The 22,846-nt window shown below is 54.7% G+C and overlaps 7 protein-coding genes across 7 annotated transcripts; 4 read left to right on the forward strand and 3 right to left on the reverse strand.

Annotated features, from left to right (window-relative positions):
* Positions 1–254: 254 nt before the first annotated feature.
* MRE11 (meiotic recombination) lies at positions 255–2,603 on the forward strand (the record flags this gene model as incomplete). The annotated part of the gene is made up of 3 exons (XM_064806286.1): positions 255–553; positions 610–700; positions 750–2,603. The coding sequence occupies 3 exons, from the start codon at positions 255–257 to the stop codon at positions 2,601–2,603; spliced, it is 2,244 nt and encodes a 747-aa protein (XP_064655612.1).
* A 304-nt stretch (positions 2,604–2,907) lies between these two features.
* Positions 2,908–3,690, reverse strand: LTR77_009058 (uncharacterized protein; the record flags this gene model as incomplete). The annotated part of the gene is made up of 1 exon (XM_064806287.1): positions 2,908–3,690. One exon carries the CDS (start codon positions 3,688–3,690, stop codon positions 2,908–2,910), a length of 783 nt encoding a protein of 260 aa, XP_064655613.1.
* A 1,872-nt stretch (positions 3,691–5,562) lies between these two features.
* LTR77_009059 (uncharacterized protein) lies at positions 5,563–15,083 on the forward strand (the record flags this gene model as incomplete). Its single annotated transcript, XM_064806288.1, has 3 exons — positions 5,563–10,512; positions 10,570–13,705; positions 13,756–15,083. 3 exons carry the CDS (start codon positions 5,563–5,565, stop codon positions 15,081–15,083), a joined length of 9,414 nt encoding a protein of 3,137 aa, XP_064655614.1.
* A 557-nt stretch (positions 15,084–15,640) lies between these two features.
* Positions 15,641–16,716, forward strand: LTR77_009060 (uncharacterized protein; the record flags this gene model as incomplete). Its single annotated transcript, XM_064806289.1, has 4 exons — positions 15,641–15,680; positions 15,730–16,175; positions 16,243–16,337; positions 16,530–16,716. The coding sequence occupies 4 exons, from the start codon at positions 15,641–15,643 to the stop codon at positions 16,714–16,716; spliced, it is 768 nt and encodes a 255-aa protein (XP_064655615.1).
* A 314-nt stretch (positions 16,717–17,030) lies between these two features.
* On the reverse strand, positions 17,031–17,705 carry LTR77_009061 (uncharacterized protein; the record flags this gene model as incomplete). The annotated part of the gene is made up of 1 exon (XM_064806290.1): positions 17,031–17,705. The coding sequence occupies one exon, from the start codon at positions 17,703–17,705 to the stop codon at positions 17,031–17,033; it is 675 nt and encodes a 224-aa protein (XP_064655616.1).
* Positions 17,706–18,121: 416 nt separating this feature from the next.
* Positions 18,122–21,316, forward strand: LTR77_009062 (uncharacterized protein; the record flags this gene model as incomplete). The annotated part of the gene is made up of 3 exons (XM_064806291.1): positions 18,122–20,718; positions 20,768–21,212; positions 21,260–21,316. 3 exons carry the CDS (start codon positions 18,122–18,124, stop codon positions 21,314–21,316), a joined length of 3,099 nt encoding a protein of 1,032 aa, XP_064655617.1.
* A 258-nt stretch (positions 21,317–21,574) lies between these two features.
* LTR77_009063 (uncharacterized protein) lies at positions 21,575–22,681 on the reverse strand (the record flags this gene model as incomplete). The annotated part of the gene is made up of 1 exon (XM_064806292.1): positions 21,575–22,681. The coding sequence occupies one exon, from the start codon at positions 22,679–22,681 to the stop codon at positions 21,575–21,577; it is 1,107 nt and encodes a 368-aa protein (XP_064655618.1).
* Between the last annotated feature and the right edge of the window lie 165 nt (positions 22,682–22,846).

The following is a 22,846-nucleotide window of genomic DNA, read 5'->3' on the forward strand; positions in this document are numbered from 1 at the left end:
CGATGCGCAGAGCAGAGCGCACATCTGCGGTGGTGATCCCAGCCTCCTTCCCCATCGGGAAGGCCGGGTCGCTCGACTTTCCCTCCTGTTCATTGGTCACGTGAAAGCGTGAGGCAGCCGCGACATCCTATCCAATTAACTTCTTTCACACTTCACATGCAAACGAAAGGCTGGCCATCTTAAGTCTTTTTCTTCTTCTTTCCCTATGTACTCCACAAACAACCACCGCCACGCATGAGAGGGACACCGCGACCATGCCGAACCTCACCGCAGCAGACACCATCCGCATGCTGGTCGCAACGGACAATCATGTCGGCTACAACGAACGAGACGCGATTCGTGGCGACGACAGCTGGAGATCCTTTCACGAGATTATGTGCCTAGCAAAGGAGCGCGATGTCGACATGGTTCTGCTCGCTGGCGATCTATTCCACGAGAACAAGCCCAGCCGCAAATCGATGTACCAGGTCATGCGCAGCCTCCGTATGAATTGTTATGGGGAGAAACCATGCGAGCTGGAGATGCTGAGCGATGCCAGCGAGACGTTTGCTGGGTGAGCTGTTCCACCTCTTCGTTCTGGCTACGACTTTAACAGCTAACACTGGCCAGCGCCTTCAACCATGTCAACTACGAGGATCCAGACATCAACGTTGCCATACCCGTCTTCTCCATCCACGGAAACCATGACGATCCTTCCGGCGTAAGCTTGCCGCTGCAAATACCGTCGAGATAGTACTGACAGATCACAGGAAGGTCATCTCGCCGCACTGGACATTCTACAGATGTCGGGTCTTATCAACTACTACGGCCGCACGCCAGAATCCGACAACATCCAGATCAAGCCGGTGCTATTGCAGAAAGGCAACACTAAGCTTGCTCTCTACGGCATGAGCAACGTTCGCGACGAGCGACTATTCCGCACTTTCCGAGACGGGAACGTCAAATTCTTCCAACCCAACATGCAGAAGGGTAACTGGTTCAACATCTTGAGCGTACACCAGAACCACCACGCTTACACCGAGACTGGATACCTGCCTGAACACTTCCTCCCGGACTTCATGGACTTGGTCGTATGGGGCCACGAGCACGAATGCAAAATCCAGCCCAGCCTCAGCGCAGAGGCTGGCTTTCGTGTGATGCAGCCTGGATCTTCCGTCGCCACTTCACTTGTCGCTGGAGAGGCGGTGGCCAAGGAAGTCGCAATACTAAGCATCCACGGCAAGACGTTCGACTTCGAACCCATCCGGTTGAAGAGCGTTCGGCCTTTCAAGCAGAAGGAGATCGTGCTGAACGATTTCAAAGAGATGCGCGAAATTGCTCTTGACCAGGAGAACCAGAGCAAGATTCATCGCTTTCTGACTGAGATTGTGGATGAGATGATCGAAGAAGCTCGAGAAGAGTGGCTTGAGCTGCAACGAGAGTCCAGCGAAGAGCCAGATGAAGAGATTGTTCCTCCTCTGCCACTAATTCGCCTCCGCGTTGAGATCACGGCTCCAGAAGGTGGCAAGTACAACATCGAGAACCCACAGCGCTTCAGCAACCGCTTCGTCGATCGAGTGGCAAACACCACGGATGTTGTTCAGACCCACCGCAAGCGCGTCGCAGCGAAACGAGCAACCAAGGCCAAGGCTGACATGCCCCAAGCGAGCGTCGTGGATAATTTCTCGCTCGAGAATATGAAGGTCGATAAGCTGGTAGAGGAGTTCCTCACCGCACAATCACTTCAGATCCTGCCGCAGAACCAATTCAGCGAGTCCGTGGGCCAGTTCGTGAACAAGGACGACAAGAACGCCATGTTTGACTTCATCGAGCAATCTCTGGGAGATCAGCTCAAGCAGCTTCTAGCCGATGGAGACGATGACGTTGATGAAGAAGCGACGGCAGAGCTGATGGAGAAGGTCAAGAGGGCGCAGGAAGAGGCGTACGAGAAGGGTGAGCTCAAGCAGAAGAGGAGGAAGGGCAGTCGGAAGCCGAAGCCTGATGGATGGGACACTGATATGGATGGGGATTGGGAGAATAATCCCGCATCCATCATTAGGAGTGACGATGAAGGTGAAGATGAAGATATGCAGGAGAGTCGGGAGTCGAGCGTCAGGCCGGCCACGTCTGGAAGAGGGAGAGGGAGAGGCGGCAGGGGAGGTGCCGCTACTACCAGGAAGCCTGCAGCAACCACCAAGAAGGCACCTGCGAAGAAGCCGGCGGCTAAGAGCAGGAAGAAGCAAGTCTCGGAGGACGAAGATGAAGACGACGATGAAGACGTGGTTATGATTGATGATGATGATGATGACGATGACGACGAAGGTGAGACATTGTTTGTCCAGCAGAAGAAGAAGCCGGTTGCTTCAAAGGCTGCGGCCGCTCGCTCGCAGAAGGCGCCGGCGAAGTCGACACGCGGTGGGAAGACAGCAGCCTCGAGTGGCAGCGGACGCCAGACACAGATCGCGTTCGGAAGTCAGGCGAACGGGACCGCGCCGAGATCGAATGGTTCGCGTGCTGCGGCGCCCAAGAAGATGCAGGAGCCGAGCGATGATGAGATCAGTGATGATGAGGCGTTTGAACCACCACCGGCTACTGCGAGAGGCTCGAGGACTGCGAGGAGGTGATTGTACTGCATGTTTGAGTCCAAACGTGTCGGTACATATGGTTGCACGGGACAGTGCGTCTGCATTGCTAATGAACGACGGGAAAAGAAATTGTGCGTTCGAGCGTGGATGTTAACATAGCGCGGCGTTGGTTGCCTACCGCTGAGGGTTGTTCGTAGATATGTCATAGCTATGATACAGCGTTGCTATTAATACGACACTGCTTCTGCAGCATCTGTTCCTGTTCGGGTATACCCATCCCTCCTGTCCGAACGCCATCCGATGCAAAACCCGTCCTGAAATGCCTTCACACGAAGCGGTGATCTTACCGATAGAACTCCCCCCTCTTCACATTCACACCATACTCTCCCACCGCCATCCCCAGATCCTCCATCGTCAACACCGTCCTGCCCTGCCCACCACCTCCCGCACCTCCACCGCCATACCCCGCCCGCGGTCCACCCAACGGCGCCGCCTTCCCAGCATCCTTCTTCCCCTTCCCAGCCGCACCTTCCCCTCCCTCCCCACCAGCAGGCATATTCATCCCAAACCCCGCCGCGCCTCCCAACCCCGTCAATGGGTTATTCGACGTGGTATTCGTACTCCTAATCCGCGAATACTGATACGCGTCCGCCGCGACATCCGCGATGAACTTCTGCGTCGCGAGCGCGAGGAGCCTTGCCAGCCGACGGTCGGTCTCGGGTGGCGGCGCGAGCCCGGCGACGGTGAGGTAGTAGTCTGTAACTGCGTCGGGGATGAGGGGGGTGTAGTCGTCCATTTTGTTGAGGAATTCGCGGAGGGACGCGTCTTTCTTTTGCGGGATGCGGGGTTCGATGATGGCGGGGTGGGCTGGGTGGATTGCGGGGGCTGTTGGGTCGGCGGAGGCTGAGGGCGCGGGAAGAGGGTCGGAGGAGTTGTTCACGGTTGTAGGGTCGGAGGGTTGTGTTGGTTGAAACTCGGCGTCTAGGTCGGCTTCGTTGGGGAGGCTCATTTCGGCATCGGTGGGGGGTTCTTGTTGGGTGGTTGTGCTGGTGTGAGGTTGGGTGTTGGAGCCTTGCTGGCTTTGCAGTGCGCCTTCCGAGGAGGGCTCGGCAGGATCGGTGGACATGATGGTGGTGGCGGTGGGGATGCGATGGAGGTTGCTGTACTCGAGGAAGGTGAATGCTGCGAGTTGGAGAGGTCGCTCAGTTCGATGCTGTCCAAGGCCTCACTCCCGTTCGGTGAGCTTGTCGATCTTGTGACTGCACGTGATGGCTTCGCTGGTGTTGGAGAGCTGATCGATGATGATGTTCGAGTCTTCGGCGCGATGTGAGATGTCTCGGGATGTTTAGGTGAAGTGATGTTGGCAGGTGAAGTCAAGAAGCCGCACCAGCAGCAGGCCGAAGTATCTCCGCGTCGTCCCGGCTTTTCGAGGAGGAGATGCGTCAAGTACTTCATGCTTTCTCATACAAACGAGCGATGAAGTGATGCAAAATGGCGGTACTATCGGAGAGACTTTACAAAGCAAAATACATACGTGCTTCTCGAGGGCTACACAAGCAACCGTGATGCCCTGCCTGCGGTTGCCCACCTTCACAACTGGCTGGTTTTGCTTGCTCCTTCCCTGTTATGCGTGCAACCACATGTACTCCCACTCGGTCGGACCTCAGTGAAGGTTGCCTGCGCTGGGTGAAGAACTTCTAGGGGCCTCCTAATGCGGTTTTCTGGACGGAGCCACTCTCACGATAGAACGCAGACGGTCCTGAGGAAGTGCCGCCGTGTTGAACCAAAAGATGTCCTGAGATAAGTCGTGATTGTTCCCATGTTATCATGTTGCCGTTCGCCATCCCAGTGGAGACCGCACCGGGAGATCTGCTCAAGGAGAGATCAGCCCGGAACGAGACGGATATGGCGAGAGAGAAGTCGCGAAGACAAGATGAAAGACATTCAATGACCACAGTGTCGCTGCCGGAAAGGCTGGGTGATACCAGAGCACGAAGAGAGCATTCGTCACCCTGATCCTGGCTTATGGGTGGAACAGAAATGTCGATAGTGGTCTTGTCTTAGACATCATGGCAGCCGCTCACGGTGGCGGTGGGAAGAAGCTGGACAGCCTCCGGTCATCCTTCGGTGTTTCTGGATTGTGGAGGTCGAAATGATGCTGTCTAGATGCCCTAGAGCTGCTATCAATGCCGTGTAAGTGCACCTCTTCCCGCTTAAACAGTGGTTGTGTGCTGATGTGCATCTCCCAAATGGTTGTACCCTCTGAGGCACTGGAGGATGAGGTTGCTCCATCGTCGCGAGCACGGAGAAGGCCTTGTGTTTCCTGCCACGGTTGAGGAGGTCTTGGTGTGGCGGGCTGGTTTTGAAACATCTGGCCGGCTCAGGACAAGATTGACGCAGCGGTCGCTGGAAGGCGGTCTTCTCCCTTTCACTCGTGACGGGCGGTGAGGTGCTGACAGGCAGAGCATTGCTCGTAGAGGCAGTGTTGCATTTGGAGAACGCTTCGTACTTGTGACAACGGCAAGTCCGTCTCTTCACAGGTGATCACCGGGCATGCGCTGACTTTGTGGCGAGGTCTCAGCATTACAGCGAGGCCGGCTATGGATTGCCTGTATTGAGATTTCTTCCTCCTTGAGACATCTGCGGCCCTTGTTTCGGGCAACTGCATGGCCTGCAACTCTTCCGGCAAATGGAAGAATTTTCCTGTGAAGGAGCTGAAAGGGCTCATCTGGGCTGTAAGTGAAGCAGCAGGTTCATCGACGTCACTTCATTTCCCGTGCTGCATGTGACACGCTAAGACTTTCAGCGCACCAGTGGCTTCGATTTCCTCTCCAAAACAAACCGCATCGCTCACTCACACGGCACGTCTTCGCTACGTTACGTTTCGCAACAACCACACCATCCTTCGTTCGCACCGCAACAGCACCCATTCCAGACGCAACGCACGCTCGCCACCATTGCAGTCAGCTCAGCGCACAAGAACTCCTCAACCAGCACCATGGCTCCCGGTCGCCAGCCGCCCGACGGCGACGGCGGCATCGACGCTGCAACAAGGTACATCTTCCATCACGTCTTTCTGCCACCCAAGCTACCACAGGAGGATGACTTCGACGAGAATGCGGAGGCGAAGTTGCTCTCCAAGACGATAAGGGCTCTGACTGCTTTCAAATTCTCCATGCCGCCACAAAGCCGTGACGACATCCAAAAAGCTCTCGACATGCTCGAGAACACGGCCGCCGGCAACTCTCAAGGCATCAGCGACACCACCTTGCAAACCCTTCTGCAAGACGTTGTCACGCGTGGTCGTGCTCTTGCCTTGCATATCCGTGCTCAGAATGCGGGCGTGTTGGTCACCGCAGATCACAAAGGCCGTATCAGGTTCGACTTGTTCGAACTTTCACCGCAGAACCATGCCGTCAACACCACGAGGGGGCGCCTTCAGCGCACTTTCCCTGGGGCCTCGCTGACCCTTCCCACCTGCAAAGTACAGGACGAGAATTTCAGAGAGGCTGTGGCGCAGATATTATCGAGTCTGGACAGCCAATCTGTATCAGGTATGCAACCAACCGCCCGCAAGTCTGGAAGAGACCAGGTCGAGGCCAGGGATACCGTCAACCCTGCAATGATCACAGAGATCTTTGCGGGGTTTCTGTCCGCGCATGGCGAGCCTGCTGCAACCCCAGAGATTCACAAGTGCACTCGTGAGGAAGTTTTGTGGAAGAGTGCCAGGAGCCCTTGGCGCCGCTCTCCTCGCTGGTTGCTCATTCGTGTCGCCCTCCAGCTTCTGATGGGAAGAGCAACCGGATCAGACAATCTCTACAAGCAAGCAATGCTGTTCATCGAAGCCAGTATGCTGCAGGCCGTCATAGCCAAGTTGGGTGGGGACTCTGCTACACTGATGAAGCAGGATCCGTTCTCGCGCGACATGCTGCACGCTATGGCCACGAAGATTGGTAGACGTTTATTGAAGCTCGGTAACGAGGTCGAGAAGAGTGTCGTCCTTTTCGTCAGCGAGGTCACCGAACGCGCATCTCTCAATCTTGAGCGAGCTTGGGCAGAAGTTCGAGCCCACGATGCACGCTCAATCGACTTGCAACTCCTCCAAGACCTTGACTTCGAGCGTGACGCTGAGGTCAAGATTCCACTGCTTGCAACATTCATCGGCAGTATTGGCAAGCGTACTTCAGACAGCACGCGAACAACTTTCATGCCCAAGTCGGGGCTTGTCAATTTGTCGCCCGACGCCCTGCCCCAACTTCGCACCAACGACAAGTTTGCGATTCCCAATCTGCTCATCTTCGAGAGCTGGGTAAATGAGCATTCTCATACCTGGATGACGATTCATCTGGACGAAGCCAATATCTGCCAGCGTTTGCTGGATCTCATGGAGAGCTACCACGACCTGGCGCTGAAGTATTACGACTCCAATCCCGAACTTCTTTCAGTGATGCACCTCACAATGGCCGAGCTATGGTCTGTCTTGGACACAGCAGCTCTTCATCGCCTGCCAATGCTTCGCTCGTACCCGCCTGGGTTCAATTACGATTCATTGCAGAACCTTCTTCTGACTACCAAAAGCCAAATGGAGCGACTTGCCGATGTTGAAAGATATCTTGACACCCGCCGGACTAACGCGACTTTCCAATGGTCAAGACTTTACCTCGACATCGAGAGCGCGAGCTCCTTCGCAGCGCGCTACTTCGGCCAGGATCCGCGGCTGCAAGAAAAGCTTCAAGCCCTCACGAATGCTGCCCAAGAGGCGAGAATCAAGAAGGTGGCAGATTTCAAACGCTTGAAGAAAACCCATGAGGATCTGATACAGTATCATGCCACGCATGAATGCGAGTACTATGAGGAGGTCGTCCGCAACCGGAGGAACACTTGGAAGGAGACGAGGCATGATCCTGGATGCAAAAAGTGCGCAGCGAAGACTCGAGCCGGCCAATTGGACATCACGATCCACGAATGGCCCTTGCCCACGGATGCCATCAAAATCAGAGCAATCGTGTTTGAGCTGCTCATGCCAGAGACTTTTGCAGCTTCACGGGATGCTGATGTGTTCATGTCGCAAACCGTTCTCAAGATGAAAACGCTTACTTTGTCCGACACAGGCAACGCAAAGCTGCTGGCCTCTGATCCACATCTTCAGCATGTCACGAGAGCCACCAAGTCTCGCATCACACTGGTTTCTCCACAGAAGGCAAATGTTCAGTCACACTACAACCGCATCGAGATCTCATCTGCTTCCGAGAACCAAGTATGTCTTCCCAATGGCTTCAACTACAAGTACTACGACACTACAACCAGCACATTGGTTGGTGCGCGGGGCAATACAGACACTGTTGCGCGATCTCTCATGTATCGGCTCCCACAGCAATCCAAAGCCCTTCAGAAGTACCTCCTCAGACCTTCTGAATCACCAGATGGCCCGTCACACAACAAAGTCATCGCTGGCCAGTCGGAGTGCCCCCATCACATGGTGCTTGAAGAGTATGTTCGGCTTTGCACCGTGCCACTCGGACATTGCATACAGTGGCTGAATATGCTGACCGAGTTGTCATCACCTTCGGTCGACTACAAGAAAGAAGAGACAGCCTTATTCTTCCTGCAATGCATGTACCAGGCTGGACCTCCGAGGCAAGGCACATGTCACCGTGCTGCACACCTGTTTCTCGCAGACGAGCAGAGCGGGCTGGAACTGCTCGACAGCTTGAAAGTCGCGTTCCTCAGGGTCAAGGAGAATTGGGAATCCGCACAAGCACTTAGCGTCTTTGCAGCTGTGGCTTGCCGTTTGTTGCCGCTCACCAAATCCGACAAGGTCGAGCACGAATGCATTATCTTTCTGGATACTCTCCGTACTACAGCCTTCCTTTGGGTCCAACAGCTTCGTACCAAAGCGCAGCAAGCGAGCACAGGCTCAGACCGCGCGGAGTTCCGTACGAAGAGCGCCGGCGTGGCTCTCATCTGTGCACTTTGCGCTGATGTAGAGCCTCAATTCCTTGCCCGCATTCTCCGCCAATGCGAGGCTGCTTCGACCTTCATACAGTGCTGCGTTGTGGTTCAAGAGTGTTCGGCTTCCAGAGGATCTTTTCTCCAGCTCTTGAGACATCGATTCTCCCGGCTTCTCTATCGATCAATCTCCGTACTGCATTCGAATGTCAAAGGCATTAATGCCGCCATCCAAGGCTCTTGGTCCGCATACCGGCCGGGATACGGTTGGCAGGCCACTAAAGGTGGTAGCGGCCATTGGATCCGTTCACAGACTGGGGTTGAAGGTCAGAATGAGCCGTTGGCTGTTCATTACAATCTACTGAGTGGTGAGCTGCTTGTCAATGGCCTCACTCTTGGTCAACCCGGCGACGAATACCAGCAGCATACACTCTGGCGGACGCTCTTCGGTCAGGCGGTGATCGAAGTGATGCCTTCGAATGTGCCGGGAATGCCTTGTTCCATCAAAACCAAGCATCACGGCTACGTTGTACACTTCGGCTTACAGAAATCTGGATCCGTCACGGACTTGCTACTGAGAGCCTCTTCACCCAGCACCGTGTACGAACTCCTCCCGCCTCGCTTCTTCAGTGGAAAATTTCCGGAGAGTTTCATCAAGGACTTTGTGCACTGGTACGACATTGCGCGCGATGCTGTAGAGTTCCGCTCCGTCAGCGAGCCTTGGGGGCGTGCAGTCTGGGTGATGCGTCATGTGTCAACGTCCTCGTGGCGCTTGGAGAAAGACGGGAGTTGTGTGGTTGGGTTGGAGGCTGCCACCGCGAAGCAGATCGCGCATGTTTTCGCCCCTCTGGTCGATGGGCCGTCCATTCACTGCGTTCTCCAACGCTCCGGCGACCAGATCGAGATCGAGTTGCCCACCCTTCAGCTCAGCTTCTTTTTGCACCATGGCCAGTCATCATTACGCTCACGCGAGTTCCGAGGCATGTCGGTGGATCAAGACCAGTCACTCGACACCCTTGTCGGCTTCGAGAACAAATTGCTTCTCAGGCATGATACTGGTCCTCAACGAGCAGTTCTGGTTTTGGAGGGCGCGGTGGCGCACGAAGTCAGCCCTGGCCATGTGCTCGTCCGTGCAGTGAAGCAAGGTGAAACCAGAGTCCACCATCTGAGTGTCGATCGTCAACTTGGTCGGCTGGTAGACAACGGAAGTCTACAAGTCAAGCTCTTCCTGGCTTACATCCATGCGCTGACCGCATCTGTCTTGCCAGATCCTCTTTTGGGGTTTAGTGGCACAGAGCAGGCCCTCAACATCTTGAAGTCAAGCACAGTCAGATCGTTCGAAGAACTCGCTCAAGCCAATACCGCCATGCTCTGTCGCATCGCGGGTCTTTCGCCAGGGAGAGTCTACTACCCAACCCATTTGCAGGAGATGCAGACCGTTTCATGGGACGCCAACTTGAGCTTCTACTGTCAGCACAACGGATTCTCGGCATGCGTATCATCTATCCTGGACCAGGCCGAGAGCGCTACGATCTTGCATCAAGACTCGAAGTGGCGTCGCCCACAACTGGCGCAAGTAGACGTGCATCTGATGCAGCGTGATGCAATCCGAGCGTCCACGTTCCGCGTATGTGGTTTCGGTGCGGAGGATCACTCCCGACTGCTCGATAAATCATACCGGGGCAGGGACATCGCACAATCGTCCGAGAAGGCGTCCTATGCTCACGTGATGTCTACTCTGGCTGGCAGCACACAAGGCGTTCGGCATTATAGTGGCCCAACGGCTGAACACCTCTGGAGTCTGGTCTCGGGGCTCGATGCCCTCGAAGGGCCAGAGAAGGCTGCTCGTACGCGGACCCAGCTCTTTGACAGCAACGCGGCATCCTTGGTGAACCACGGCTTTGACATCCGCAGTCTCCTGGCACTTTTCAAAGCCTTTGGCAGCACCCCTGCGACTTCGATCACCAGCCCCCAGCTGAAGACATGGCTATCTTTCCTGGTACGTACATGCCCCTGATCTTGAAGCTTTGAAACTTCAGTACTGACCCTCATCTAGGCAGCCAGGTCCAATCCCGACACGACAATTCTTCAGACATTTGCGCTTTTCCACACAGTCACAGCGCTCCGCAATATAAAGGTCCCCGTCTTTGACACGTGCCGCCCAGCTGAAGGACACGAAGTCACCATGCAGGGAATCAATAACATCATCCAGTCTCACCTGGTCCCACTCGAGTCTTCACCCGAGGGTGACCTCGAGGCGGTGGCCAAGGAGAAACCGTCTGCTTTCGAAGCTCGTCAACGGAAGCTTTTCAAGGAGAAGCAGAACACGGCTGCTCAAGCATTGGCGAATGGGCTGTTTGCCCAGAGAACATCGGCTTCTCCCAGCATGCCGGACTTGCAACATGCTCGCGTCGACGTGGGTAAGTACATCAGGCTTGACGCTGCTCTCGCTGCTTCCAAAAAGAAGTTCCAGGTTTGGTACGACAACCGTCAACTTCTGCAGTATTTCCAGAGGATCGAGCAAGTAGCAAACTGCGTGAATGCTGGCATAATTGGGACGCCGCAGTGGCCACGGCGAAAGGAGATGTCAGTGTCGCGCCGGAGGCAGGGATTCATGTCAAAGCAGATCCTTTTCTCGTGTCCAGCCCCAGGCTTACCATCTCTGGTAGCGTCTCTGCCGTCGCTCAGCCTGGATACGTTGGCGAAGAGTTCCACGAGTCGCTTGGGCCCTTTGGTAGACCGGCTACGGAAGCTCTGCAACTCCGGATACGAGATGCGATACACAGATGAGCTCGAGGCCAGCCGTAACTCCTTGACAGACTGTACCGGAGATCAGATGGTCCTCGATGGCACTTTCAGCACTCATACTGCCACTGAGTATCTGGACAGCTGCCGCGACCATGCTGGCAAATTGTACGAATGTATCGTTGCCCACTTCGACACGGCACCTTTGGAAGCACCACGATTCATGAACAGCTCAATCCTTCGCAACAGTAGGCAGTGGCCTCGAGTGTCGGCAACGTTCCTCCTCCAGCAGTTACAGCATGGCATTCGAGAGCAACTAAGCAACGATTGGAAGGCGACTCTCGTACAGTATGGCCGAGCCGTCGTTGAAGTTCACAGGGCTGAGCGCATCTCCAAGGCCGTCTATGCCAATAAGCGTGAAGACCTTTTGTCTGAGCTCAGGCACGTTCCACACACCAATTGGGATCCATGCGAACACCCGGATTGGCTTCTTCTCGAAGTTGAAGCAGGCATCACTATTCGTGAGGTCCAGGTCGAGATTGCCAAAGAGATGATGGCCCCAGAAGCACAGCAGAATGCAGTCATGCAGCTGAACATGGGTGAAGGAAAGTCGTCTGTCATCGTGCCTATGGTTGCCTCTGCCCTTGCCGATACCACCCAGTTGGTGAGGGTATTGGTTGCCAAAGCACAATCCAAGCAGATGCAGCACACCCTGTGTTCCAAATTGGGAGGCCTGTTGAACAGGAGAGTCTACTTCATGCCCTTCTCCCGATCGCTCAAACTGGACGCACGAGCAGTTTGCTCTGTGGAAGCCATGATGCGGGAGTGCATGGCTGATGGAGGCGTTGTGCTACTCCAGCCTGAAAGCATACTCTCGTTCAAGTTGATGTGCTTGGAGACCACCAATGCAAGAAACCAGACCGTAGCGTTGCCACTTCTGCGCATACAAGGTTTCTTCGACACTGTGGCGCGAGACATTGTTGACGAGTCAGACGAGATCTTCAGCCCGAAGTGGGAGTTGATTTACACGATGGGCCAGCAGAGCTCCGTAGAGCTGAGTACAAGGCGCTGGGGATGCATTCAGCAGGTGCTCGAATTGGTGCGGACATTGTCTTTGGACATCTCGAAGCTCCCACAGTTTCTGGAGTACAATCATGTGGTCGAAGGCAGCTTCCCCAGGATTCGGCTGCTGCAGCAGGAAGCCAAAGACCTTCTCGTCGCTCGTGTTGCGGACCATGTATGCGAGAATGGTCTTGATGGCTTCCCGATCTCAAGGCAGGACGAAGCCATACGGAATGCAGTCAAGACGTACATCACGAAGCCGGATCTTGACAGCGACGAGATAGCCCAAGTCGAGCGCGAAGATAACCAAGGTTTCTTCCAGGAATCTGTCAGAGGGATTCTACTCTTGCTCCGCGGGCTCTTGGCTGGGGGCATCATTGGTTTTGTGTTTCAGCAGAAGCGTTGGAGGGTCAATTACGGACTTGTGCCCTCGGATACGCCTCGAACGAAGCTTGCTGTGCCGTACACGTCGAAGGACCAGCCATCAGCACGCTCAGAGTTCAGCCATCCTGATGTGGTCATTATGTTGACGTCGCTCAGTTATTACTACGGCGGTCTCACGGATGCTGACCTCTACATCACGCTCAGCCATGTGATGGACTCTGACCAAGCGGGTGCTGAATACTCGCTTTGGCTCCAGGATGCGCCCAATATGCCGCATGAGCTCCGGCAGCTTGAGGGAATCAACCTTCGAGATCGCCAACAGTGCGAAGAAGTTCTCTTCCCCAACCTGCGTTATGGCAAGTGCGTCATCGACTATTTTCTCTCGCACTTTGTGTTTCCCAAAGAGATGAAGGAGTTTCCATCCAAGCTGTCGTCATCCGGTTGGGACATCGGGCAGTCCAAAGGCAAATCGACCACTGGTTTCAGCGGGACAAACGATTCAAGGAGCCTCCTTCCATTGGACGTGCAACAGCTGGATCTTCCTGCACAACGGCATACCAATGCGCTTGTGCTGGAATACCTCCTCCGTCCTGAGAACGCAGTCGTTACGATGCCAAAGCGATCAGACTACTCGGTGTCGGATGCAGACTTCTTGCTCTCGACAACACTTCAGCAAGACCCGCCCATCAGGGTCATTCTTGACGCAGGAGCTCAGATCCTGGAGCTTAATAACCTCCAGGTCGCTTCAAGATGGCTCGAGCTGGAAGAGAGTCTAGAAATCAGAGCAGTTGTGTTCGTGGACGATAAGGACGAGGTCTCAGTTCTCGATCGCAAGGGCCGGGTTGAGCCCCTTCGCGCATCACCATTCGCCGTCCAGCTTGACGTTTGCCTGGTCTTTCTTGATGAGGCGCACACGCGAGGGATTGATTTGAGGTTACCACAGGATTATCGGGCCGCAGTGACACTTGGTCCTGCTTCTCCAAAAGACAAAGTGGTCCAAGGTATGTGGGGGATAGTCCTGAAGGCTTGTCAAATGACTAACGAGTTTTAGCATGCATGAGAATGAGGCAGCTTGGTAAAGGCCAATCAGTCGCATTCTGCGTGAATGAGGATATAGAGAGCAAGATACGATCCTACTCACGGAAGTCGAGCAACAAAGTTCTTGACGTTGAAGATGTCATCCTATGGGCCATATCCGAGACCTTCGAAATGACGCGCAAGATGATGCCATTGTGGGCGGTGCAGGGCAAGCGTTTCCTGTGCCAACGAGCACTATGGCTTGCTGTGCGATCAAAAGGCATCACGACCATGTTGAAGGCGCAAGCTGATGCCTTCGTCGAGGATGAAGCTCAGTCCCTCAATCACCGGTACAGGCCGCGATCCAGACGAGACGGCATTCTCCAGATCTTGCCTGATAGCGACGGGACGCTAGTCGACATCAAGCAGCGTTGTGAGGAGTTCGAAGGCCTGCAACTCAACGCGAGTATGTTGCAAGAGGAACAGGAGCGAGAGCTCGCGCCTGAGGTAGAGCAAGAGCATCAAGTACAGCGCCCGCGTGCCGCGCAGCCAGCACCGTCGCTCCTGCATCCAGACGTGCTGCAATTCATGTCGAAGGGCGAACTTCCCAGCAAACCAGAGGGTTATAAGCCAGCGTTCGCTTCTCTGCTTCGCACGAGCGCTCGGGTGGACTTGGAAGCTTGCCAGCTCCAATATGACCGGGAAGCTTTTCTGGTATCCCAGGACTTCGCCCGCACCGTCGCTGGCTCGGCCAAGAAAGATGGCAATCTGGACTCCTACCAACGCCCGGTTCAGTGGATCCTTTCACGCCGCACCCCCGCGACCAACACCGTCGATACCATTATGGTCGTCAGTCCATTCGAGGCACAGCGCTTCATGGAGAAGACGATGGCCTCCGAGCAAGATGAGCAAACCACACTGCACGTCTACAAAGCGCGCACCAATGCATCCTATGCCCCGCTTGACAGCCTTTCTCTTCTCACCTGGCCCAGACGAGACCCGCCGCCGAAAATCGAGCAACGACTCATTGACCTCTTGAACTTGTTTGCCGGCCAGCTGTACTTTGCGACCATCGGCGACTATCACAGAGTCTGCCGGTCTGTCGACCTGGCCACCGGACCGCCGATCGGCCAGGAGAAGCACGACCCTGACGGCTTTATTCGCAGAGATGCTAGTGGTAAGTTGGCTCAGCGGGGGTCACCGGTGAAGTTCTTGCAGACCTTGACATCGACCATTCGTAGGAACGGCACTGGAATCAGCAGGACGCACATGGGCAAGGTGTTGGACGGAAGGCTCTTGATGGCGTCTGATTTTGTGGGGCAAGGAGGACAGGACAAGGATCGAGGGGTGACAGTTCAGTGACGGTGGAAGGGATGACAAGCAGATCGAGACGACAGGATCGATCGCGTACTGGAGAAGGGTTTTGAGCGAGGCGTGAGTGAGATTGGGCGAGAACGAAGGGATTATTTAGATGAGTAAGTTGGAGTGCGCTTGATCGGTCTCCCACCTGCGTAGCTGTGTAGCTCACTGTATCCCCATGGAAGCTGCACACGTTTTCTATCTCGATTCCACTCTGTGATTGTGCGCCATGCTTGTCGAAATAGAGAGGTTTCGTTCATCACTGGAGACCGCCGTGTCTTCCTCGTCTTCAACATGTGAAGTACGAATGAGACCATGCAGTCTCGATCAATTTGCTGTTCTACCGAATCAAAGATGTTCTATATCGCTTCATTCACGCCGTCACAACATCTTCTCCAAGACGTAGATTGCTATCAGCGGGCATTGAGTGACGTCAAAATCGACTTTTCCGCCCGCACAACTGCCCCATCCGTCCGCGAGACCCCATTGAAACCTCCATCAGTTCTCCCACCCATCCCGACTCGGTATCACAGCTCTATTGAATCAGGAAGTTGTCGAAAATGCATCTCGGACTAGAGAACAAAGTAGTGCTGGTCACTGGTACGTCGCCTACATACATCGATTCGAAATGGTAGCTAAACTACGGCAGGCGGTACCAAGGGCATCGGACGATCAATAACACGTGGTTTCTTGGACGAAGGCTCAATCGTTCACTTCTGCTCAAGGACCAAAGCAGATGTAGAAGCGAGCGAGAAGCAATTGGCCAAGGACTATCCTCAAGCAAAGGCTTACGGCAGCACGGTTGACGTTGCAGATCAGACGCAGCTAGAAAACTGGGTAACGTCTTGCGCAGAGCAGAACGGCAGACTTGATGTTGTCGTGGCCAACGTGTCTGCCCTGGCTATCGAAGATACGGCGGAAAGCTGGAGGAAGGCCTTCGAGACTGATCTGCTCGGCCTCCACGTTCTGACCCAGGCCGCAATCCCGCACCTGGAGAAGACCGGAGGCAACATTGTGACCATTTCATCAGTTTCAGGCCGCGACATCGATTTCACGACACCCAGCCCCTATGGACCAGCCAAGGCCGCCGTCATCGTAAGCCTGATGAGAAGCCGTTCGGCAGTGCGAGATGAGCTGACCCTTGAATTTTCTGTTCTAACAGCACTACACTGCTTCACTCGCACGTAAGCTGGCTCCGAAGGGCGTGAGAGCAAACACCTGTTCGCCTGGAAATATCTACATCAATGATGGAGTCTGGTAAGTACAACATGTCGTCGCTACGCCTTAGACTTGAAAGACCTCGAGAGACTTATCGGAAGAGTTTGCCGCTAAGGTAGAGTGAGCTTCTCAAGCAATGGTCCGCGTCTAAGGCATGATGGCCGACACTCCTCCCTCCTCTACCTACGCAGGAATGAAAGAATGCTGACATCTCCAACCCATGAATTGTAGGGGCAACGTAGAAAAGAACATGCCAGAGTTGTTCAAGAGCCAGATGGATAAGAATCCCATGGGGCGCATGGGAAAAGCTGAGGAAATTTCGGACGTCGTGTGCTTCCTTGCTTCGGAAAGAGCATCGTTTGTGTCGGGCACAAACGTCTGCGCGGACGGTGCTCTGTGTCAGGGGGTTCAGTTCTAAAGCAACTCCAGTATCGCAGGGTCCAGCAGCGTGAAGGTCCACACTTTCTGAATCGATCAAGTTTCCAAAATCGCAGGGAGGGGTAGTTCTCGCATATCTGATCAGTGCTTTGTACCATTCGTGCATTCCAGAGGGGTGTTCAGGTCGGTGATGGTTCGTGCGAAGGTAGTGGCCAGCGTCCCTGAAGCGAGCTCTCCTCTTCGTCTTGTCGGCGCAGTTGAGCAGCCATGTCCATCGTCCTGTTGACAGAGACGGGGATGCTGACACACTGCTGCAGTATTTACACTTCGATTCGATCAGTGACCTTTCAGGCTTCAGCCATCTCCATCGTCACTGTTGACCTGCTCTATCCACGTCTCAAATAGAACAGACCCGGCAGCCACAGCTCGCACAGGCTTAGTGACCACACCGTTGCCACTCGCCCCGTCGTTTGGAGCTCGAGGCTGGACCGGCATCCAGGGTTGAGGATGGGCGGTTGGTGCTTCTCCATCTTCTTTGAGCTCGACAGCAACCGTGAAGGCACATCCCACCGGTATGGGAGGAAGCATAGAGCTGCAACCAGCGAGTTGGTTCATGGTCGCTCGGAATTGCTCCTCCATGTCCACCAGTGGCAAGACACTGCCTTGCTGGCCATCAGCATCGAGCCGCTCAAGGGGGACATCAACGTCGGAAGCCGGGACTTTTGGAAATCGGGAGACTTCGAAGACGTAGCGCTCCAGGGGTTTGTTGTTCTTGCTGTAGATTACGACTGCCACGCGGTCGACGGCGCCTTTGAAAAGTTCGGATTCCACCGCGGCGACAGCGTCGTTAATCCATTCACAGACCTTGGGGTGTCGACTCTGCCGGACCGCAAAGTTGTACTTCCGCGCGGACAGGAAGGATGTCTGCGGGTAGACGGAGCGTTCGTAGAGGATTGTGTGTATTGCCACGGTGAGAAAGTCGGTGAAGCTCGTGGCGAGGCTGCGGAATGTTGGTTCAGAGTCCGCCATTTGATACTCGCACGTTTGATCAAGAAGCGAGCGAGAGTACACGTGCAAGATTCACATGGTCGTCGTTGCCGCTGGATATGCCAAGCTTCGCGCTGGATCAGGAACATCGGCCCGGCCATTTCTCCGACGTTCTTTGCGGAAACCTACAACCTCCAGAAAGTCCTCGCGGACATAACAATCGCCAGATAAGCGCACAGGACTCACCAACTATCGGATAGTCGACATCGATACCTGGACGCTCGCCTATTACCAACGCTGTGGCCCAGTCCGCTTCATCACCAGGCTCAACAGAGATTCCAGCACATCCACCACCGTCACCGCGCTTCGGCAGAGCACGTGGAATCTCGAAAGCTTAAACCAACTTACTTCAATGTTTCACAACATACCGTGGCGCTAAAGGCTAGTCGATTCCAGAGATGGAGGAGCAATTAGTGCGCCTGCTCTCGGAAACTCAATCTCCGCAGGAGACCACACGGAAGAACGCAGAGTGGCAACTCAAACAGCAACATGTGAACCCCGACTTCCCCGTCGCTCTGATATCTGTCGGCGCTCACAGTGATGTGCCAATCGACGTCCGACAGGCAGCGCTGTTGTATCTCAAGACCTTCGTACTGGCATCCTGGTCCGCACAGCTAGAAGAATTCACAGGGCCACTCTATGCCGATGAAGGAAACAAAGCACAAATCCGGCAGTCCCTACTGGACCTCGCCGTCAGCGGGAGAGATGAGAGAAAGATCAAGAATGCTGCCAGCCTAGTTGTCAGCAAGATTGCCACAGCGGACTTTCCAGATCAATGGCCTGATTTACTTCCCACCGTCCTCAACGTCGTCGGCACCGGCACAGAAGCGCAACTGCATGGCGCGCTAAAAGTGCTGAACGAGCTCGTGGACGATTGCTTCAACGACGAGCAGTTCTTCAAGGTGGCAAGAGATCTTGTCAAGGTGGTCTACGATGTTGCTGTGAATGACACTCAGAGGCCCATCCTTCGAGCGTTGGCAGTATCAGTCTTCCGGTCCTGTCTCGACACTTTGGAGGTCGTGCTCGAACATCACAAGACCGAAGTCAAGCGGTTTGCTGAGGAGGCCCTGGCAGCCTGGATTCCGTTCTTCATCACCACCCTGAAGTCACCCTTGCCACCAGCTCCACCGGACGACCAAGAGAACCGGGATTTACCAGGCGAAGAACTCTTCAGGGGCTCTGTCGCGCTCAAGCTTCAAGTGGTCAAGGTCATGGTCCGCGTTCGCTCGGTGTTCCCGTCTGTATTATCTCCTCACAGCCCGGTCCTTTTCTCGGCAACATGGCAAGAGCTTACGACACTTCAGCAACAACATCACCAGATGTACATCGAAGACGACCGTCAGAGCCGATTGGTCGATGCCGATGGTCTCCCCTACACCTTAGATTTCCTGGTGATAGAAGAACTAGATTTCATGCAAGCGTGTTTACGAGCACCACCGGTCCGCAAAGAGCTTGAACAGCAATTGCAAACCTCTAACGCGGTATCGAGCAGCTGGGTCACTGATATGATGAAGCTGGCCGTGTCCTACGCTCAGATCACGATTGAGGACGAAGGTTTGTGGGAGATCGATGTCAATGTGTTCTTGTCCGAAGAGGCCAACGTGACCGCCAACTACACCCCTCGGACAGCATGCGGCGATCTGGTAATCAAACTTGGCGAATGGCTGAATGCTGCAACCGTCGAGGGCCTACTGGCGTACACGAGAACGCTTTACGCCGAGCATGCCGGTTGGAAGGCCAAGGAAGCCGCTCTATACCTGCTCAACCAGCTCCTGGGCGATTTCCAAGATGTGGAGAAGAAGATTGGTGCTGAATCTGCGAATGGATACGTCGACTTCATCCAGCACGCAATGCAAGAAGAAGCTGTCTTCTTACGCGCCCGCGGCTATCTTGTCGCTGGCACGTTAACCAGAACCTCAGGTGAAGCACTTCAACCGGTCGCAGCAAGCTTCATGCAGGCGTCCCTGCAGGCCATCACAGGAGATGCTTCGGAGATTGTTAAAGTGTCGTGCATCCGCGCTCTTCAATACTACCTCGCCGCGTTGCCGCCTTCAATGACCTTACCACAGCAACCGATCATCATCAACACTCTCTCGAACTTCCTCAGCGGCCAAGACTTCAGCGACCTGGATGACAGCGACGATCTCCTCATTACGATTGTCGAGACACTGCGAGACGCCATTCTCCTGAACACCATAGCTTGCCTAAGCAGCGGCGGAATCGACCTGCTATTCACAGTGGCCAGCAGAGGTGCCAACAACTTCCAGATTGCCCTGCTTGTCACGGAGACTTTCGAAGAGATTGCGAGCACCATCGCTGCCGGAGGGAGTAACCAGTACGCCGAACTGACATCCAAGGTCCTTCCATCGCTCATGGGTGCCTTTGATGTAGCTGGCCTGACCGAAGAGAATGCGCTTGCCAACCTCGCAGCAGAGCTCCTCTCCGTCCTCGCTGCGAATGGGTCAACCCCACTGCCACCAGCTTTCGTCTCGACAGTGATGCCACGCCTCAACAGGCTGCTGCTCGGTTCGATAGACGACGAGCTACTGAAGTCTGCGACTGCCGCTGTGAAGCACATGATCGAACACGACCCAGACCAAGTGTTTGGCTTCCACGACGAAGCCGGCAAAGCTGGGCTCGAGGTAGTGCTCATCATCATCGACAGACTTCTCAACCCTGCAGTGGACGAAAATGGAGCTGCAGAAGTCGGTGGCCTTGCAGCAGAGACTGTCGAAAAGGCTGGATCGGAGCGCCTTGGACCATACCTGATGCAGCTCCTGCGCGCGGTGGCTGCTCGACTTGCTACTGCCACCCAAGCTCAATTCATCCAGAGCTTGATTCTCGTCTTCGCCCGCCTCTCTCTCGTATCTGCCCAGGACGTCGTCGGCTTCCTGGCTGATGTTCAATTGGGCGATCAAAGCGGGCTTGCGGTGGTCATGAGCAAGTGGCTCGAAAACTCTATCACTTTCGCGGGATATGATGACATTAGGCAGAAGTGAGTGTTTGTTGCCAACTTTTAGATCCTTAGGCTGACCGTCTCTTAGTGTCGTCGCACTCTCAAAGCTATACGATCTCAACGATCCACGACTCAACGACATCCAGGTCAAGGGCGACCTCATCGTCCAGAAGTCCGACCGCATCATGACCCGCTCACGTGCCAAGCAGAATCCCGACCAGTACACCATCGTCTCAGCCCGGCTGAAGATCATCAAGATCCTGGTGGAAGAACTGCTGTCAGCATCCGGGAACCGTACTCTGGATCCTTCGGCAGCAGCGGATTTGGACGACGACGAAGATGATGAGGAGGGAGGATGGGAATCAGCAGACGATGATTTCATCGATCTTTCGACAGGTATGACCAAATCTCAACTCATGTCGTTCGGCGCGGAGGATGGCAATACTGGCAGGCGGTCGCGGGACGATGAGACGCAGACGTATTTGGTGAACTTTTTCCGGGAGGCGTCGCAGAAGCCGGGGTTTATGGAGATGGTAAGTACAGTGACTGCATCTTCTAAGAAAGTGCTAATGTCTTTCAGTTCAACGCCCTCACGCCGGACGAGCAAGAGAAGTTGCGAAGCATGAGCGATGCGTGACGGGTCCTAAGTGCTGTTGATGAAGAGACTTGCATAGCGTTGCATGGGCATAGTGAGCGTTGAAGGCATTGCTGTGATGGTGTGAGAAGATGAAGGCGCGTCACGTGCTGGGAGAAGGCACGTTCGCTTGTAAAGACGCGCGGTCCTCCCAGGACTAAAGGCTTTGGAGAGCAATATGAGGGTGCACAACCGTTGATGGCACAATTATGAAATATGGAGAGAGCTCTGGTATGGATCGTAGCTCACGCTGTCCATATGCTAGAAAAACAGGTCGTAATCCTTGAAAGCCGCATCCTGTCCGTCTCGATCAAGGAGATAGCCGTACTCCTCCTGCTTGGTGAGGATATACGATGGAACGTCAGGGTTGTTATCCACCTTGTCGTAGACCTCTGTCTCCCTGCCAAACAGGTCGACACCATTCCGGACCCGCTCAACCATGGTCTTGGCATCCCGGTTCTCCTCCGTGTTCCAAGGCGTGTGAGAGAAGCTCTCCATCTTCGTCCGCATCTCTTTGATGGTTGCAAAGCAGGAGGAGCAGTGCCACGTCGAGCTCCAAAGATCGGACTTCTGCCACCAGCGCTGTAGAGGCCGCATGAAGGGCAGCAAGCTCCAGGACGGACCGCCTTCTCCATTACGCAAATGAACCGGTGATATGGTGTTCTTCAATCCACGGAAGATGGTGGCTTGGGGATGCGCCCATTGCTCGCCATGATGTAGCCACTGGAAGGAGTAATAGTAGAAGTGACTTCTCAGCGTGAGCCGGGCAGGAAAGTCGCAGTGCCGTAGCAGCTCGACAGTCTCTGGCTTCGGGATCTCGTCAATATCAGATAGGATGATCACGTCGCCATCGTTCGCTTGCTTCGCGCTTCCTCGGAAGTGCGGGAAGGTCTTGTAGAGTAAGGCGTCGCGGAAGAAGTCCTCGTGATCCCATGTGCGGGTGCTATCTATCGGGTCCTCGACAACGTAATGCAGCATCTGCGGGTGGAAGGTTGTGAAGTTCTCCCAGTTCCGTTCCAGATAGGCCGGCTTAGGCAGGTTGGTGAAGGTGTTTCGGCCTTCCACTATAACGAAGTAGTCCACGTAAGAGGCGAGAGTGTTGAGACGGATGTCCAGCCAATCTAGCTCTACGTTGAAGGGAAAGAGGTCGTAGACTTTACGCCCAGGTGGGCGGTAAGGGCTGAAGCCATGTTTTCTGCAGACTGCTGCAGCATTCTGAGATGATAGTCGTCTGCCGGGAGTGATGTCGAACAACGCAGGCTGGAGTTTGTGTGTGCCGCCAGTGCTGAGGAACAGAACGACGAGGATGACCAGGACGGTGATGATTGTGGTTCTCACGGGTCTCCGTAGGATATGATTGAAGACCATGGCAAGATTGGCTGTTCCATTGCGAAAGTGTTGGTATCTCCAGGTCGTGTATCGACTCTAAGCGGCCGGCGATCCTTTCGGTGGATTTGAGCTTTCGCGCTAGTGGTCGAATTTGGACAGATGATTGAAACACGCTTTTACGCGACGCGTCTTCGACTTCAACCA

The sequence above is a fragment of the Saxophila tyrrhenica genome (assembly GCF_035928015.1).
Source record: "Saxophila tyrrhenica strain CCFEE 5935 chromosome Unknown scaffold_16, whole genome shotgun sequence".
Taxonomy (NCBI): Eukaryota; Fungi; Ascomycota; class Dothideomycetes; order Mycosphaerellales; family Extremaceae; genus Saxophila; species Saxophila tyrrhenica.